The sequence below is a fragment of the Pseudoliparis swirei genome, chromosome 9, assembly GCF_029220125.1.
Source record: "Pseudoliparis swirei isolate HS2019 ecotype Mariana Trench chromosome 9, NWPU_hadal_v1, whole genome shotgun sequence".
In the NCBI taxonomy this organism is placed as follows: Eukaryota; Metazoa; Chordata; class Actinopteri; order Perciformes; family Liparidae; genus Pseudoliparis; species Pseudoliparis swirei.
The window spans coordinates 19,299,881-19,319,873 of NC_079396.1; the positions used below are offsets into that span (position 1 = coordinate 19,299,881).

The window sequence follows — 19,993 nt, forward strand, 5'->3', positions numbered from 1 at the left end:
GATATCAGCTTTGTAGAAGATGTATTATTCCATTGTATCACTCACTGGTTCGCGATGCCCTCAGAATAGCCATATCCCCATTTAAAGCCTCCCCACCCGGTGGTCACGTGTCGCTGTGTCCGTAACGTCTCGCATAAAGTCCGGAAGAGGCTGCATTCGAGCAGCATGAGCGCGAGACGCAGGTGAGCTCGCGCTCTTATTACCTTTCAACCCCCCCACAAAAAAAGGAAACGCACATGGAAACGACAGCTTGGATACGGTTTCAACAATACCCGGTTCCGCGGCACGACTCCTACACCGCTAATGTAACTTCTGGACGACTTTCATGAGCCGACACTGACTTGTAAGGAAATATTCTGTTTCGTTCTTTTGTGTTCAGTGTGCGGGAGGATTTGTGTTGTTGTTGTTGTTGTTGTTTCTTCGTAAGTTATCTTGCTAAATTGTAAGTTTTTTTTGGCTGTGCAAGTATATTTTCTGTTGACATGCATAGATTGCATCGGTGTATTTGGTAAATATGAGTAATCATGTGTTCTGCCTATGCGTCATCTCACAAAGCATTCTTATAACATGTTGTGACTGCAACCTGCTGATTCAGAGGCACACCTTCCTGTTCTAATATACCGGCTTCCTGTCAATGTGAGGTCTTACTTCTAAAAGGGTTGTGTTTTTTAATGTCTCCCTACACTACGAGCCAGAATAATGCAGTACATGAAGTATGTTTGTTTTCTCCCCTCTCCATCCCTCTCATTCTCCCATCTCTCTCTCTCTCTCTCTCTCTCTCTGCTCTCTCATCCTGATTCACACTGCGCTGCCAGACACACTGATCAGAGCTCACACATGTCATGAGGTGGGTCGGTCCAATGGCTTCCAATAAAACGAGGTCAATTCATCTTTTAACTCCTGCTTCTGCCTCATCTTGTTCACAGATTTCTTGCTAAAACTGGTCTCTTCCCTAGAATTGCTTAACACAAGTCAGATGATGATGATGATGATGATGATGATGACTGTGTGTGCTTGTGTGTGTGTGTGTTCACCTTTGCCACAGATGACACTTCATTCAGTATGACCATTTGCAAACTATGTTGAGGAGCTTCTTTTTAACCACAGGGGAAGTAGTTTATGCTTTTATGTGTTTGCTATATTTCCTGTTCTGTTTAAGTGTACGGGAGCATCAGAACAGTAAAAATACAGCAGCTTCCTTGAGAATTAGTCAAAAGACGAGCATCTTGAGTTATTTTTAGTGTTGACAGTTTGTCTTGTCTTCACAGGCGGTTTTGTTCCTGCAAAATGTTTTTGCTCTGGCAGAACACTGCACGGCTCCATTTGTCGCCCAAATAAGAGACTTTAACAGATGCAATCTCGATTCATAATTTCAGACCGACGGTACCTCTACACTGCACATATCAGTCAGGGAGCTTATTTATTTGCTCATGTTGTGTCAACATTGCACTTCATGGATATAGAAACAGAAGATGGGATGTTTATTGATTTAAGAATATGATTATCCTTCAAAAAACAATGCCTTTGGATGCTCATCGTGAGAAATTCAGCTTTCATCAAAGCTGGATTATGTTAACCTCAGCTATGCTTTCATGTTAAAGCCTTTGTTCATTATCATTTGGGTCTCCATGGAGGCTCCAGGATTGTTTGCCTTTGGCTTTATTGTAGGTCGTAACTTGTTTGAGTAATTGGATCCATATGCAACACAGTTAAGGGCTGTAATAATCAGGAAGAGTTTGAGCTTCTTGTTAGATTACATTACATGTTATTTAGCTGACGCTTTTACCCAAAGCGATTTACAATAAGTGCATTCAACCATGAGTACAAACTCAGAACAACAAGGATCATGAAAGTAATGTTTCTTCAAGAAAGCCAAACGACAAAAATACCATAAGTGCCACTGAAGTGCTGATCTGTGTTTTATCTTGTCATGTTTGTTCTCAAGCTGTGGCATCAAGATGTTCTTTTCCAGTGAAGAATGTTGGCCTTAGTGGCAGCTTCAATGCAGTTTCCATCAAGTTCACACTCGAGCACAGTCATGCACACGCATGCAGTGGTCTGTGCCGGTAATTATACAGACTGGGTCTCAGGTGGAAGGAAGGAGCTGCAGATGAAGTAGCAGAAGGGAGCGGCGCTGAGTTTATCATCAGGAAGTGATGCATGAGTTTTAACAGGAAATATGAGCAGCAGCAGATGTACTTCACATTTGAAGTACATGTCCATGTCATGTCGCTGCTAGAAAAGCATTAAACCGTGCTGCCTGTGGAGCCAGTAGTTTCTGAAAAAATAACTCCCCTTGTGTAAATGTTGACAGATGGATTGTGAGCTCGTTTTGTATCCCAAATGTTTCTCACAATAAGAAATGTCCGAAGGAATTACAAACGTTGCTAATGGTGATAATAACATTACCAGGCTTTTTTTCAATTAAATTGTAATTAAGAATCTACTACTTTTATTATTCTACGTTTTAGTTTACAGCTGCAATGTTTATTTAATCGACGGGAAATTTCAAAATGTTATTCTCTTACTCAATCCACTGCTGGTTCCACATTCTCAAATGTGAGACATTGCTGCCTTTCCTTGTCTTACATAACAGTGCCTTTAATTTATTTGTCCTTTGGACTGTTAGTCGGACGCAGCAAGACATTTGAAGACATCAGCTGGGGCTGAAAATAAATTGTGATTACTGTTGTATGATGTTTTATAGACCGGGCCAATAATCAGTTGATGGAGAAGATTGCTAGCAGATTAATTCATGAATATAATTATCAGTTGAAGCCCTTCTTGTATTAGTTTTGTCTAAAACAATACCTGCTGTATCATTTCGCTGAACTGGGTACACTTGCCATAGTGCAATACTTATCAACAGCATGTCATTCTTATCAATATCAAACTTATCTCACAAAAATGATTTCACATCTAGTTTTTCTTGTTTTTTTGAGGTGATACTCTACAGTCATTCTAGTCCAGACATATGGAACAAGTTACACACTCACTATGTGTTTTAACCATGTGTTTCCAGTAAACGTACATACTGAAATTGAAGACAGGCACACCTCCCGAGGCTGTGAGAGAATGACACATCAGTGGTGGGCGGCTGTTCAGTGCAGAGCAGTCGTAAAAAAAAAGAAGGATACCGTAAGCCGCAGAAAACACATTGAGGAAGTTAGTCGTGACTCAGTGTACTAGGTGACAAGGAAGTGCCCCACATTTAAACATCTGGACTATATTAGGAGAACATGAGGAGGAGACTTGCAATAGCACAGAAGCCCGGAGACTCTATAAATCAAGGACTTTGTAACCCTTTGATCATTTACAGTAATCCTATCCCCTCAACCCAGTTATCTAGAGGCATGCCGTTCTAAATAGTTCTGCTATAACCTCTTTTACAGTTAACCAGCAAACCCAGTGACAGTCATCCTCCACCATGGCAAGCAAGGACCCTGTCAACCCCTCACATGCTGCATTCGACCTCTTCGTCCAAGCCCAGAGTTGTAAAGATGTGAAGAACCACTTCGCTGCACTCTGCAGGCAACTGGACATCGATCCTCTTGATTTCAGGAGTTTCTACATCAAATTAAAGGAAAGACTAAACTACTGGAAAGCCAAAGCCCTGTGGACCAAGCTGGACAAACGGGCATCTCACCCAGATTACAAGCAAGGAAAAGCCTCCACCAAAAACAAGGTAGTGGCAACGAGAGACTCTCTTTGTCTTTCTGTATTTTAAAAGGATGTGGCTGGCTTTTTGGGCCGAATGATATTTTATATTGATAGTTATTTCTGTTTTCATTCTGAGTAGCACGACTGGCTTTTAATCAGTCTGTTTTGTTTGGTCGTTCCTTTTGTTTTTGTTTTGTTGTGATAAATGCATTATTAATTTCTCTTATGACAACATCATTTACCCACCACAGATCAGCATCCCACAATTAAAATGCTATTTTTCAGAATTTTCAGAATTCTGGGGGAAATACTGAAAATCCCTATTATTAAATAATTATCTGATCAAAATATTTTATAAAAATATAGATAATATGTTTTATAGTTTGAGCGGAACTGAAATTATTCAAACCGTAATCTATTACCATACAATTGTATAAATAATATTGTGAAGGGATCAATCCTTCCCACTCATCTGCTTATCATGCTGATTTTTTGGGGGACTTGTTTTTAATACAATTTAAACCAACCATGTCGATGGTCCTTTCAAGCTATTTAAAAAAAAAAAACTGAATGGCTAAAGAAGGGAACTACATAATTAGTTTTACTGTGACAGATACAATGTCGCAGGACTTTGACCTAATTTCCTTATTTTTCATTTGGCATCATATCACCCATGCTGGCCTTGTGTCTCTCTCTCTCTCTCTCTCTCTCTCTCAGTGTCTTGTGTTGGGTGCTGGGCCATGTGGGCTGAGAACGGCCATTGAACTGGCCCTGCTGGGGGCTCAGGTGGTGGTGTTGGAGAAGAGAGAGAGCTTCTCAAGGAACAATGTTCTCCACCTGTGGCCCTACACCATTTCTGATCTCCGCGGGCTCGGAGCCAAGAAGTTCTACGGCAAATTCTGCACCGGGTCGCTGGATCACATCAGTGAGTGACGAATGATTGTGCCTCAGGGACTGGCCTGCACTGTGGCTCAGGTCTGGTGTTGTTTTGCAAAGCTCCCAAAGATCATCATAAGAAAAAAGAAAATTAAGTTACACCGACACTAATTATTCAATAATGTAGCTAAATTATCAACCAACATGTAGGCTTCTCTGTTCTCTGACAAAAAAAGCAAGTTAAAGGAGTCACATTTGGCTCCGGGAAAACATGATGGATATTTTTCTCTAGTTTCAATAATTAATGAACGTGTTGATTAGTCAGTCTTAAAAATAATTAGTTATTACAGCCCTAGCGCCCAATATATTTCTGTTTGCATGACTCAGTGTGTATTTAGTATCTTGCATATCTCACACAAACATTTCTAATGAAATATACATGTGTTTTCAGGCATCCGTCAGCTGCAGTTGGTTCTCTTGAAAGTGTCACTTCTCCTCGGGGTGGAGGTGCACACCGGAGTGGAGTTTCAGGGCTTGATTGAGCCCTCGGGAGAAAACGGTACATACATATGCCAACCAGCAGTCACTCTGCCTGCTATTTTGTTCTCAGTCCAGCATCATCACTTGTGTTACTTTCAGGTTGGATGGCCGAGCTGCAGCCGGGGTCTCATCCTGCTGCGACCTTCCAGTTTGACGTCTTCATCTCTGCTGGAGGAGGCAGGTTTGTTCCAGATGGTGAGAAAAACACACCCGTCCTCTTCGATCACTTCTGTTCCCGCTGTCGGGGCAACAACAGCCGCAGTTGTATTCAATAAGTGAGCTTTCATCAGTCTCCCGTCTCTCCCACACTATCAGGTTTTAAGCACAAGGAGCTGAGAGGCAAGCTGGCTATCGGCATCACAACCAACTTCATCAACAGACACACGGCCGCAGAGGCCCAGGTGGCAGAGATCAGCGGCGTGGCCCGCATCTATAACCAGAAGTTCTTCCAAGAGCTGCTCACTGAGATGGGTAGGAATCCATATGACATCTACAGTCGCGTTCAGCTGCGTGGGAAATAAGAGGACATCTTTATTTGCAGTGAGGCAACCGCGTGCGCCATTTCAGTGAACCGTTAAAACAATTGAAGCAAGAAAAGAGGAAATCAGTTGCTTCAGATGGACACATTTTATACCACGGCTTGCACTTGAGTGAGAACAGGAATTACGAGAGAGTCACCGAGCCGTAACATTTATCATAAGAATATCAGTACTCTTATTGTCATGAAACCGTTCTGCTGTTGTGCCCCGCTGAACGAAAGCCTCAAGGCATGAAATGAATGCTCACAGTGTCAGGTTCAATGTGGAGTGTGAAAACGGCAGCGAGGCTTTTTATCTGTGTTTCGATCTTGAGTTAATTTCCTGTGGCAGCGCAGCAAACTGACCAACTCAGCACTTTGATTTTCGAACCAACCTTACAGGACTCATGTGACGCCTTATAACCCTCATAGTATAGCATGAGTTTCGAAATTGACACTGACCAAAAAAAACTAGTTTAAAATCATAAGCAAGCTAATCATGTAGAAATATCTCTCTCTCAAATAGCCAGCGTTCTGATTCTCCAGCTCTCTTGCGCTGGTCTCGCTCTGTTGTTATGACCACCATGCTTCCCTCACCATTTACCCTTCCAGGTATTGATTTGGAGAATATTGTCTACTACAAAGACGACACCCACTACTTTGTCATGACTGCCAAGAAGAAGAGCTTGTTGAACAAGGGGGTCATCAAGCGGGTGAGACCAACGCAACCATTACCAAGGAAAAAATGAGATTCATATTGGCACAAGCTGCATCTTTGGCCGGTGAAGAAACAGAAACAAACCAAATCTCCAGTGTGAACAGATACACTGTCAATCATCTCCTCTTCCTCTGCAGCCGGGCCCATTAATTAAAGCAGTAAACTAAATATTAGAAGTGTCACTCAGAATCCTAACAAGATGCCATGACTCATCAGGTTGCACCTGTCACTCCGTCTCCACAGGACCACAGCGATGCAGAGGAGCTGCTGGCTCCTGCAAACGTGGATCATGAGGCGTTGTGCCGCTATGCCCACGATGCTGCCTCCTTCTCCACCGGTGGCAAACTGCCCGAACTCCAGTTTGCTGAGGACCATGCCGGCCAGCCCGACGTGGCCATGTTCGACTTCACCTCCATGCACCGTGCTGAGAATGCCTCTCTGGTTAGGGAGAGGAAGGGGAAGAAATTGTTGATGGGTCTTGTCGGAGATTGCCTGGTGGAGGTAGGGAATAACATGTTTCTGGATTTGGTGCACATTTACCCTACTTGGCATGTCTAGCTACACTAGCGGCACGGCTCAACGGATCAGTCAACCACTACGACCTAGACTGAAATATTTCCATGGATGGGTTAGCAATAATGCATCCATGGTCCCTAGAGGATGAATCCCTGAGCGCTACAAGCAGGTCAAATGTTTCACTGACTTTTTTTATTTCACCACCATGAGGTACACATTTGAGTAAAAAGACTGCCATGAAATGTTTGACTGACATTCATATCCCCTTATTAACTTTGGAGATTCTCGTGCTTGAGTAGCGCAATACATGAAGACCTTTTATTTACAAAACAATAAATATAGCCAACATACAATCTAGTATACAATATGACTGAAAACACGTAGGCAGAAGCATAATGTCTTTATATGCCTGTCCTACATTATTGTCAAATGTTGACTCTTAGTGTTGTTTACATAAAGCTATTGAGAAAGATACGCTCTACTGTAGAGTTTGCATGAACATCTGGGCAGCTGTTTCTTCGTCTGTCTCATCATATTTTGCACGTGGCATGCTGTCGACTGCATGATGACGTTAATGTGCTACAATGAGTTCTTATGCTCGGTTCTCTGCAGCCTTTCTGGCCCCTGGGCACAGGTATTGCCCGTGGGTTTCTAGCTGCGTTTGACACAGCGTGGATGGTGAGGAGCTGGGGCATGGGGGTCCCACATCTCAAAGTCCTAGCTGAGAGGTGAGCCGGATTCTTAGAACTACATAGCAGCAAACAATACAGACACATTGCATGATGCAACTACTTCCTGTTTCTTACTTGCCTGTTTGCTAATTTAACAAAGTGTTACTTTCTGTTTCTCAGACCCACAGTAAACAACAGGGGTACTATTAGTTAGTTAGTTAGTTTATTTTTATTTTTAACCCTAACAACAACAACAACAACAAATATGTAAATGGTTGGGGGGAAAAAGGATAGCACTGAAAGTAAATAAAATGTAAAATATTGTGCCAACATTCATTATATATCCCTGTAAATCTCCTCGTCTGCAACACTAGTATCATGGATAGTTGCTTTGATTGAATAAGTATACAAATATGTTCGGCATGATTCCTTGATGTGACAAAAATTAGACAATAAGGATTTTTCATCTATTGTAAAGTCAATAATGTGTACGGTGATGTCTAAACTCACCCAGTTATTCATCACACTCTTCCTGTTAAATGTCATCTGCTCTCTGTGTTTCCATCTGTTGATTGATTTGGGGGATGTGCTCAGCTCTAAATGACGTTTTCGTTTCTTCACAAATGTACAGAGAAAGTATCTACCAGGTCCTGTCCCAGACCACACCAGAAAACACCAGCAAAAACTACGCTGGTTACAGCATTGACCCCAAAACGCGGTACACAAGGGTCAACCTCTCATCTATCCATGCCAACCAGGTCAGGACTATTACCCTTTCTTTACTAAACAGAGATTTTAATCCGTTACTTTAATCTGCCAAGCAAGTAGCGTCTCTGTGCTACTTGTATGTGGTGTTTAAATCGGGTAATACACAAACATTTAGTGCAAAATCTGCCCCTTTCTATGCAAATATGAACAGTCCAATTCACAAAGATTAGTGCTAATAGCCACATGGTTTCAGGGAAATTATTTGTGTCTTCAGGTGTGTCTGCTCAAACTCAGAAATGTTGATAAAGCAGTGTCAGGATGCAATGACACTTGTGTCATGGAAAATAAATGAATTAAGATCCCCAAGGGGGGATTGTTATTGTATATAAACAAAGTATTTCTTCACTCTCCCTCCTTTCGCAAATCTTGGGATGACATTTTTCCCTTTACTCTCTCTTATTTGCCATCCGGAGCTGTGGATGAAAGTGACATCCTGGCATGCCCCTCCTGAGGCTGAATCTCAGCCCTCCCAAACCGATGCATTGCCCTCAAGTGCATTCATACTTTCCCACTTTGATTAATTTAATCACACTCAAAAAGCAGAGCAAATTGCACTCATCTGTAACACTTTATGGCTGTGTTTACTATCATATCTTGAGCCCAGTATGGTTTGTGGATTGGACCTTGAGCAGAGGCAGATAGCTGTGGCAAAGGATGCACAATTAGTGGTGCTAACCGCAGCCACACCCCATTATTTTTTTATTTGCCCCACAGTCTAGTAAAAGCAAAGTAATATTAACTAAATAGAATTTGCTTTCTGTTCTAATACTATGGAAATAAGTATTGGCGTGAGTTACGGCTCCATAGCTGTTTTCTCTTGTCAAGTAAAACTGATAATATTCATAATTTCCGTTGCTAGACAGTGGTTTTGATTCTCCCCAAGTATAATTATTGTTTTGTCTTAAATGGTTCACGGTAAATAACAAGTATGGATGTACTTTGAACTGGTTGGGAGTTGATTTTGTCTAAATGTATTGATCTACCTGTCACTTCATTTAGGTGCAGCACCTCTACGATGTTGATAAATCCAATCCATCGATCAAGAAACAGAAGAGCCAATCGTCTCCCATGCGTCAAGGTCAGCTGCTCTCTATTCATGCAGGCACCCGAGGCCTGTACGATGGCTGTATTCAGCTGTGTTGAGTAAAGGAGGAAACGTTTTGTGGTCAACATTGACACAATCACCATCTTTACATGATGAGAGACACTTTGGCGACTGTGAAACCTCTGCACTGAGAGCATTGTCTGATGATGTGTCTTTGTTTGTCCCCTCAGATTCAGTCAATGGTTTTGAGGAGTTGTTGAGATGGTGTCAGAAACACACCGCGGGTTATGAGAATGTGAATGTAAATGATTTTACCCAATCCTGGTGCTCCGGGCTGGCTCTGTGTGCTCTGATCCACCACTTCAGACCTCAGCTCATGTGAGTTGTAGTAGTAGCATTCATCTGATCGTAGGATGCTGTATTTATTGGTTTGATTGTGTTACTTCGACGCAGCTCTTTAAAAGAAGTTCGTATTCAGTATTTACATTGAACACATTACATGTGATTGTCATCTTTGAAGGGAAAAGACTGTCTATAATGAATAATGTGGAGTAACCCTAGTTTTTCTAACCCTTACACAGCAACATGTCCTCCTTGGATGAATCCAGTGCTGTTCACAACCACCAACTGGCCTTCAGTGTCTTGGAGAAGGAGCTGGGCATCCCGCGTGTCATGTCTGCCAGTGACTTAACCAAAAGTGGTCAGATAGACAAGTTGTCCATGGTCCTCTACCTCACCCAGGTCCAAAATGCCTTCACTGTGCCAGCAAAAGGTAAAAGTTCCAGGCTTATAATTAAAAAGGCCCCAAAAAAACACTTTTGTTCAATCAATATATGTTGTTTTAAATGCCATTAATGTCATGATATATATTTCTGAAGCTAGCTTTTCATGACAGCAGCATCACTCTCGGTTGCTTAGACACTGCACAGCATTAGCATCAACTTCAAAGGCTCAGATGCCTTTTCCACTGAAATGTGTTCGGCGTGATCACAGCGCTGTCTCTTTAAGAGCCTGTTACCCAGAATTCATTTGGCTTAAATGGCAAGTGCTGTGCGTAGAGCCAGCTCCACTGGTAGTGCTGTTCCCCTGCACTAAGCCAGCCGAGCAGCAGCAGACTGAGCAAACAGTCGCGGTGTGGAACTGGCTCGTCAGGTCGGTTGGGACAAGCGTCTCCTCAAGAGGATTTACTGTTCCTGCACCGAAGGAGGATTTCTCTCCCGGCTGTTTGCAACGGAGGTATTTCCACAGGCTTTGCAGCATGGGCAGTTTAGTGCAGCGTAGATGTGAGCCCAGCGTTTGGAGCCGCTGACTGAGCTGAAGTGGGTGTGATAGTCGCTCTCTGTGTCTGCGATGCTGCTCTGCTCGGGATCCGCCGCCTGAGATGTGCAGGCATGAGGGAGCTGTCACTCTCCGGTAACCTCATCTGAATGAAGAAAGGATGGGAGTGGTGGTCAGGGCAGGAGCTGAACAGTTTTTTTTTTTTCCGCCATGTGGATTGACAAGTTAAATTCATCTGCTGTGATGCTACAGCAAATACAAGTTAGATGGCATATTTATATTTCTGACTGTCAACATTAAAGGATGTACCTTGTAGATATTTAAGAAGGCACACAATATTGTAAGCTGCCGTATGCAGAGCTGGAAGTAGGCCAACACTAAGGCTCAGGTGTCCTTTGGTGTGCTGCCTAGTGCTATAGTGAGATAAACTGATTTTAACGTGTGTCCCTCAATTTTCTTCCTTTCTTTATCTGTTGGCTTACAGACCCTGCAGCCTTCCTGCCGTTGTCCAAGCCGCTGACTCTCTCCCGGGCACAGTCGGCTGTCTTTTTCCTGAACAAGCTGAAGCACAACTCTCTGCAAAGACGCAAGGTACGCCCACTGTGACGCTGTGTTCACTCTTTACACGGCGCCCAGAAATGTCTGATAAAGATATTCTCAAACACGCTGGAGTTCACGTCTAGGCCTTCAGTCTGTGTTCTTTTTGCCGTCTGTGACTCGCATCTGCTATTCATCTGTTATTTAGGGACACATTGTAAGATGCTGTAACAAGGAATGTGGTTTCTAGACGCTCATTAAAATAGTTTGAATGTTCGCCACGTAATATCATCAGTCACTAGTTGTTCTTATTTCCTCTGCAGGAAAAGCTGGCGACTGAGAAAAGAAAAAAAGAGACGAGGATGGGAGATAAGGACAGTGTGCGTTGTGTAGCTTTCTGTAATAATTCGTCTCTGTTTTTCATTAGTTTTTGCCAGTGTGGCGTCACTGAATTTGACTCTGCCTTTCCCCTCAGACGGCGGTGCCTCCTGTGTCCCCCGAGCTCAGTCCTACACCTGATCCGGCTCTTGATCCTGAGCCTGAGCCTGGTGCTGGTGTGTCGATGAGAAACAGCGAGGAGTGTTACTTCTGTGCTCAGAGGGTCTACGTGCTGGAGCGCATCAGTGCCGAGGGCAAGTTCTTCCATCGCAGCTGCTTCACCTGCCATCGGTGCGCCATCACTCTCCGACTCGGCGGATACACCTTTGACCAGACCACAGGTGAGTACTTGCTGGCCTCATTTGTCACGTGTTCACAGACGGTAACGGGACACAAACACCCGACACATATTTTATTTTTAGCAGCCTCGTGTTTGCTTAATCTTCGGTTCAAGCACTGAATGTGTTGTTGCTCAGGATAAAGCACCTGTATATCTGGTTTGAACAGCGATGCTAATTACTAAATGGAGTATCACTATTCATTTATTTATAAAATTAAAAAATGTTTTACATTTAGACTGAAAGGACATAAATAATTTATGAAAAACAGCAGGTGTTTTCTTCATTAGCACGTAGGGATGGGCATCGAGAACCGGTTCTGTTTTAGAACCGGTTCCCAGTGAACCGATTGTTTGGGAGCGTCAGCCAAATTCTTTAACGGTTCTGCTAACGGTCCTCCGTGGCGTTGCGCATGCGCAAACTTTTTTAGTTTCTTCTTCAGACTGCAGCAAACATGGCAACTAGGCAGAGGCGTTCTAAAGTTTGGCTCTATTTCACACGACAAAAAGTGTGTGTGTGAGGTGAGTGTGCTCACCTGTGTGCGCGCATTAACGGAGCGGAGCAGCGCGTGCGCTCTGATCGCTCTTTTAATGAAGTATCGATACTAAAACTATGCTAAATCACATCGTTTTTAACGTACGGGTACTTTGTTAGCATCGCTACACCGTGCAGCGTGACAGCAGCAGATGTAGCGGACTAACATTCAAGCTAACCTAACTTCCCAAACGCTGTGGACATCTGAACGCTGATTGGCCGAGACGCGACACGTCCCATCAAAGATGTTTTATTGCGAAGAGCACCACTCCACATTTTCTCCGCGTCTCACTGCAATCTCAACGGCAGCGGGCAGGGTGAAAAAAATAATAAATCGGAACGCGTCTCTGGTATTGTTCAGGGGGCCGGTCCACATGTGGAGGCGTTCATTGTGTAAACCAGCTTTCACTATATAAATAATCTCCATTGCCATCCAATGTAGCTGATGAGGTTCAGAGTCAGACCGGTTCAGAGGCTGGTCGTCTGTCTGGGTCACAGGCTACATTACATTACATTACATGTCATTTAGCAGACGCTTTTATCCAAAGCGACTTCCAATAAGTGCATTTCAACCTAGAGTACAAACTAAGAACAACAAGAATACAGGAAGTAACATTTCCTCAACATAGTCGAACTACAAAAGTACCATAAGTAAGTGCTATCTAAGTGCCACTGAAGTGCTAATCTGTGTTTTAATCCAGATATAGTCGGAAAAGGTGTGTTTTCAGTCTCCGACGGAAGATGTAGAGACTTTCTGCTGTCCTGATGTCAGTGGGGCCGTTTCCACCACTGAGGAGCCAGGACAGCAGTCTGGATGTAGAGTGATGAGCTCGAGGTGCAGGAGGCATGTGACGATTGGCTGTTGCCGAAAGGAGTTTAACGTGCTGCAATACGGTGTGACCATATCCCGGATGTAGATCGGGCCCATCCGCTCAGAGCACGTACGCCAGACCAGTGTTTTGAAGCGGATGCGAGCAGCCACCGTAACCAGTGGAGAGAGCGGAGGAGCGGAGTGGTGGGTGAATTCGGGAGGCTGGAAGACCAGGCCGAGGCCGTATTCTGATGAGCTGCAGAGGTCGGATGGCCTTGTGCAGGTAGAGCAGCCAGGAGGGAGTTGCAGACGTGGAGGCGTGAAACGACCAGAGCCTGACCAGAACTCCGCGCCGCCTTCTGAGTAAGAAGAGGACGAGTGTAAACCAGCTTTCACTATATAAATAATCTCCATTGCCATCCAATGTAGCTGATGAGGTTCAGAGTCAGACCGGTTCAGAGGCTGGTCGTCTGTCTGGGTCTGAGCTACAGCACGTCTTGTACACCTCCTCATATCTTTGTGTTCATCCTCCACCCCATCTGAGAGAGTGTTCTCCACGGCTGGACACACAATAAGCCCTGAGAGATCGCGTATCCTCCCGGAGAAAGCAGACATGCTTATTTTTCTGCACAAGAATTGTTGATGATCCATACAATTTATGGTTGCACACTTGGTATTTGCCACTGCTAGTTTCATTTTTGGCAGCTCAGTTCATATACCCTTTTAAAAAAAGGAAGGAGCACTGTAATTTCTCGGAACATGTTTAAATTAAACAGAATACATTTTATTTAAGTTATTTAAGTTTTATTTTAAGTTCAAGAGGAATATGTATAAATGTTTTTGGTTATTTAAAAAAATGTAAATGTGTATGTATACATACTGTATATGGTGTGTGCAGCATTATAGAAAATTATATAAAAGAAAATGTATGTAAATAAACCCGTTTGTGCAATTATTTTCACCCCTTGCCCAATATGAATCGATAAGAGAATCGATATCGACTCGATAAGCAGGAATCGATAAGGCATCGGAATCGTTAAAATCTTATCAATTCTCATCCCTATTAGCACGTCAAACATTCTTTTGTCTGTGATGTCCCCTTCAGGGAGATTTTACTGTGAGCTGCACTCTGAAGAACTGGAGCTGGAAGACGGGGCTGAAACATTTTCAAAGGTGGGTTGACTGAACAGCGCAGCTGCTCGGGACTCCATGTTGAATCCCTCTGTTCGTGATGCTCGTGTTACACAATCTTCTCTCGCATGATATATCATCCTTCTGGTGCCTGCTCCGATGTCCTCAAACTCGTTCCGAGCAGTTGCGCACAACTACTGAGGATGTCTGTGTCAAAACAATAGTAGTCTGAGGAACAAAACATTAAACAGGAATTTGTGCTCTTTTGTTGCCTTTTTTTTCTGTGTTCAGGATAGCGAAGGAAATCATGGAGGAACACATGAGGAGAACAGGCTTTCCAGTGAGGATTATACACCATCTCCATCAGATGAGGAGTTTGAGCATACTCTGGACTCTGGTCCCTCTGCTCAGTCACATAAACCTGAAGGACGGGATCCCCATATACTTGAATCCAAAGAGGATTCCCAACAACCACACACATTAAAAACTCCCATACATCCTCCATCTAAAACTGAGGTGGCAGCACCCACCGAGGAAGAGACCGTGTCCTATCCTGTGCCAAAGCCCCGCCTCTCTCAGCAGACCACACCCAGCCCTCAGCCCTCTCCTCCAATAGCAAAACCTCGCTCAATCCTCCATTTCAACCCCTCGGCACCAGAACAGCGTTCATCTCCAACCCCTACAAAAGAGATCTCCATGGCAACACCAGACTCCCGTCCGAAGCAATCACTCCGAAAACTTCAGCTGACCGTCGAGGAGAAAAGCCAACTCGTGAACCTTCAGAGCCTCAGCGTGGACTCTGACTCCGAGACCCCCGGCGGATCCTCCTCATGCTCCTCTTCCTCTGCAACCGCAGGAGGTCCAAGCCCTCCGAAGCCAGAAGGCCTGGATGGGCAAGAAGAGGAGGGCTACTGGAGTGGGAGCACCGCAGGTCACATCCGGGGGAATAGGAATCGACGCTGCTTCAGGAGGAAAGAGATGCCAAACGGGCAGACCAGGGTACGATCCAAGTTCTCCCCCTGGAATCTCTCTTCTCCGAGATTCAGCAGAGACAAACGGCTCAGTGTCCTCGTTAATCATCCAGGGAGAGTGGGTAAGTGAGGACTCATTCTCTTTGATCTTTGGTGGATAAAAAGATTGCCGGTTGCAGGAGCGGAAAGAAAAATAAATTGTTGTGCAACACTTGTCACATCTCACTTGTATTTGTACGACAGAAACCACATTCAGGCACGCACACAGCACCTCGGAAGAGGGTGGAGATGATGATGATGACGATGACGAAGATGAGATGTTTGAGCGAGATGATGACTTATTTGATAAAGTAAGTGATATTTTCATATTCGTACGATGGCGAGCCCGCTGCATTCAAACGGCAGTAGACTTCCAATACTGACTCTTTGACTTTAGTTTCAGACGGTGCCGTCGGACCCTGTTATGGCTGAGAAGATGGAGTTGATGAAGATGAGGACGCTCGAGCGGCGGGCCAAGATGAGCGAATTACAGCGACTGCGCAAAGCCCAGGTCAGTGTCTCTGGCGGTACTCGCAGCTCGTCTTATGGTTTATTGTTCTGTGGCTTCTCCAACTTTTACTCACTGAAGCAATTCACTCGTATATGAATATACGTGTGTAATGATAAACATGTCCATGAATTTTTGGTGTGAGGTAAAGTGTATTCATTTCCTTTGAGTATTTGTTGTATGCAAGAGTTGATTTAACAAATAAGTCAGTCAATAATATCTCTTTAATCACATGATGAGCTGCCATGGTCTGATTTCATGCTGCACGCTGGGCAAGTAGTTGTCAACACAACAGCCGGGTCGAGTCAAAGCAGTCGCTTCCCTAGTCGGCTGCAACGCTTCATCTAAAAGCTTCGTGTGCCTCCCCCCTCTAGTCCCTATACTCCCATCAATATTTAAAACGCATCCACTGTAAAATAAATGAATAATGAAAACACCCTGACAGTGACTGATTTGTTTTGTCGACATATTTTTGATTAACCTTTAGTGTGACTAATACGTTTCCAGATGCTTCTTCACAATATAAGTCCGTAAGTGGGAGAAGTAAATACTGAGGCGGATATCCGTGAGATGAAAGTAAACGCAGTAAAGCTGGATTACATAATATGAATCTCTCATGCTTAGATAGGCCATTTGAACCCGGCGTGGCAATGGTGTACTCCGCCACAAATGACTGTTTGTATAATGCAGAAAAGTGGCGTAAATTAATACCATCATAAACGAATAATGATGTCTTTCTTCTTGTGTCTGGTTTGCAGTCCATCCAGAGGAGACTGGAGGAGATTGAGGTGACCTTCAAGGACTTGGAGGATAAAGGTGTCGTGCTGGAGAGGACGCTGCGTGGAGAGGCTGGTGAGACCCACGCACTAACAGCAGGCTTCTTGCTTAATTTAATTTTTTATGAACAAAGCAGCCAGAACCGTTAAATTATTTTCACACAAATGTTTCCACGCAACCAAAAGTGGTTGTTTTATGCTGGAATAAGGATGCTGACTTAAATTAAGTCCACCCTCTCCTGGTAATAGGAAGTGGAGCAAAAACACAAATGAGCCGCTGTTCATTTTATGATTACATAAATGAGTAAACGAGTAGCGAATGGCTGCTCTGCAAATGATAATATGCATTAAGTTCATTCTAAATATTTCCAATTTAAAAAAAAAGAATATTATGAGCACTATAAATACTGTACTGCATGGATATTGATGTTAGATTGGTGTTAAAATGTTTAACTTAAATTTGACAAATCGGCTAAATCCACATAGATCAGCCTCCAGAATCCTCGAGATGTGCCCGCTTACATGGCTGCGTCACAGGCAGCACATCACTCTCTAGAATATCCATAACAACCTGTCTTCCACTCTTTTTTACAACTTTACAAACAAACATCAGACGCAGACAGCCTGACACTGTATTGTTCCACCTCTAGGCAGCAACGGCTCTCCGGATATGATTGAGCATTGGATCCTGCTGGTCCACGAGAAGAACGCGCTGGTGTCCGAGGAGTCCGACCTCATGGTGGCGTAAGTGTACACCTTGCAAATACATAAACAACAAACTGTGAAGCCGCCCACGAGAAGTGAGTTGTGATGGTGGAATACAACAGCAGCTTTTGTGCAAAGTAGAAGTGGCACATTGCCACATCAAAACACTGTGCTTACTGTGTGCTCTCACCTCAGCCATGTCGTTCAGTCAGACTCCATTCGTCATACGGCCTCATGATGACCTGCAGCTACAGCCGGATGTTTGTGTTTCTTTCAGGTCTCGTCAGCTGGAACTCGAGGACAAGCAGAGCATATTGGAGTTGGAGCTCAGGAAATACATGGAACTGGATGGTGTGTACTTTGGTGTGCTTCTTAAATAGTCCTGTCGATTTTGACGCAGTTGGAAGAGAGCGAGCTGTTGACTTAAACCAAGTGTGTTGAGGTCATCATTGCATGGTTTTTCTTTTCTAATTTCCCGCTTCACCCAACCCGTATGTTTTGTCGTATTTGGCTGAACTTTGAAATTCCAGTTTAAAAAAAAAAGTGATTCATCCCTACTGATGAGCAAACGGCTGTTAGTTAACACAAACATTGTCATTAATTTGGAGTAGTGTTTCTATCCACCGAGAAAAATGAAAGTCTAATATTCACTTTGTTCTCGCTCTGTTTTTGGTCTCTTTTGATACAACTGCTGAGACTAATATCTGTCTCTCTAGCTGCTAGATGCTCCTCCATGTTCATCAGCTAGTCACTAACTGTGGTTTTAGAGCCTTTTCTCTGGATACAGGGAGAACTAGAAGTGACTCTCTTCACATCCTAAAGATATGTATTGTAGCCACATTAACTCGTGCGTGTGTCTGGCAGACAAGACATCGGAGCAGCAGGCAGAAGAAGATCGGGTCCTCCAACAGATGCTCGACGTGGTGGACATGAGGGACTCCCTGGTGTTGTTTCTGGACGAGAAGAGGCTGAACGAGATGAGCGAGGAGCAAGAGGCCTTCTCCATCAAGGAGGCCAAGCGGCACTCGAAGGCGGGAGCTCAGGTTCACTGGGCGTAGGGCTTTCCCGCTCACGCGTACTCCGCATGAACCTCCCGAGACGTGCGGCTTTCAGACCTGAGACGCAACTTCTGCAAAGCCAAAGATGTTACAGAATGGTTGAGGATGGGTAAGCGCCCCTCTTTATACAACGAGGAGAAAGCGTTGAGGCTTATGGGCCAGAGGCCGAGTGAATGTGTTGCAATCTTCCCCCTAGAGGGAGACATAAGCCTGGGGATCTGACGCATTCTGCTCCCGCTAAGCCCAGCCTGATGGTGTGGTCAGAGCAACAGACCGCGGAAGGAAAATAGACCCCTACCTGTACACTCGGGCGACCACCACACGGCAGATAATTACTACCTCGCCTTGATGTGGTGTCAGAAACGTGCGAGTCCTGTGCCAAACCAAGACGAAGCAGCATGGGAGTGCAGCGGTGGGGAAGCGGCAGTCGCTCTGGAGACGTAGAGGTGGGTCGAGGACGAAAGCACACGACGGATGTTGGTTTTGAGAAATATTTTAATGAACACGTACACGATTACATAATATACATATAATTCAATGTTTAATATTTGTACACTGAATAAACTCCAGAGATATGATGGTGGAGGAAAATAAGAGAGCTAGATAACATTTTACAATTAATAAATTCCACGATTTAGTATTCATGATTACATTTTTATTAGCCAGTTTCCTTTTTCGTTTATGGATTTGGTAGCGCTCCCTGCTGTTCACCGTGTCCTTTTAACGATAGCGCGTGGGATAATAATCTCCGGGGTGGATGACTGTCCTCTTGGGTCAGCGTTGGGCTCTTGCGCTCTTCACCAGCCCCCCCCCCCAATGAAAAAAGACTTAATGGACCGGATCATCTATTTAGAAATGCTATCTTTTATCTTTTGCAGGTGTTCCTTTTTTATGTGCTGGCAGAAATGGCAAAATTGAGTCAAAGACCATTTCATTGTTAGTATAAAAAAAAAAAAACATTTTAATAGAAACGCCTTATGCATTCATTGTTCCGCTGCCATTGTGTGCCGCCTGGACGGCACTTCACAGTATATCAAATAAAGATCATGCACTTTGATGTTTTTAGTTTTCATGTTTTGATAACAACACCGAGTGTGGTTTTCTTTACGGACATATTTCCAGAACCTTGGACCTCTAATATAAATAGAGTAATTGATACTGTACTTGTATGAGCTGTTGTATTGCCTGCCGTATTCTGACTTCTAACCTCTGGGATGCACTCTGCTCCCTCGACGTGACCGGTAAACTTAGCAGACGGCAAAGTAGAAGATGGAGGTCATCAGATCCACGGCTTCATAGTACTTATGAAGCGGAATGACCTTGTTCAGCGTTATATTATTATATTATTACTGATCCATCAATATGTGAGCAACATTTTATTGTTTTAGCTAATTGAGGTGGAGTTCATGTATTTTACACACTGGTATTTTAATCTATTAAAATGTATATATCATTTTTATCAGCATGCTCACTGTAACTTTCAGGTAACTAGTGGAGTAAAAAAGTACATGAGCAGTTTTTGCACTAATTCATTAACATGTTACACTAAAAAAGAAACTCATTTTAGTTTCATTCTTTTAATGATTTCTGAAGGTCTTTAGATGAGTTTAAAGTTATT

General features: G+C 43.7%; 1 protein-coding gene across 3 annotated transcripts; it reads left to right on the forward strand.

Annotated features, from left to right (window-relative positions):
- Positions 1–170: 170 nt before the first annotated feature.
- Positions 171–19,432, forward strand: mical1 (microtubule associated monooxygenase, calponin and LIM domain containing 1). Of its 3 annotated transcripts, XR_008832846.1 has the most exons (25): positions 171–343; positions 3,393–3,685; positions 4,378–4,585; positions 4,988–5,095; positions 5,176–5,271; positions 5,392–5,547; positions 6,206–6,306; positions 6,555–6,812; positions 7,440–7,555; positions 8,130–8,256; positions 9,266–9,344; positions 9,542–9,689; positions 9,893–10,083; positions 11,074–11,180; positions 11,450–11,506; positions 11,602–11,845; positions 14,293–14,360; positions 14,610–15,411; positions 15,533–15,639; positions 15,726–15,839; positions 16,595–16,688; positions 17,263–17,356; positions 17,595–17,668; positions 18,182–18,484; positions 18,572–19,432. XR_008832846.1 is itself a non-coding variant. In XM_056423056.1 (24 exons), the coding sequence occupies exons 2-24, from the start codon at positions 3,428–3,430 to the stop codon at positions 18,373–18,375; spliced, it is 3,801 nt and encodes a 1,266-aa protein (XP_056279031.1). In that variant the 5' UTR covers positions 171–343; positions 3,393–3,427; the 3' UTR covers positions 18,376–19,432. The 3 variants fall into 3 exon arrangements, 2 of the variants coding, with proteins under 2 accessions (XP_056279031.1, XP_056279032.1); XM_056423056.1 differs by having other exon boundaries at positions 18,182–19,432; XM_056423057.1 differs by having other exon boundaries at positions 5,176–5,257; positions 5,456–5,547; positions 18,182–19,432.
- Positions 19,433–19,993: the final 561 nt, after the last annotated feature.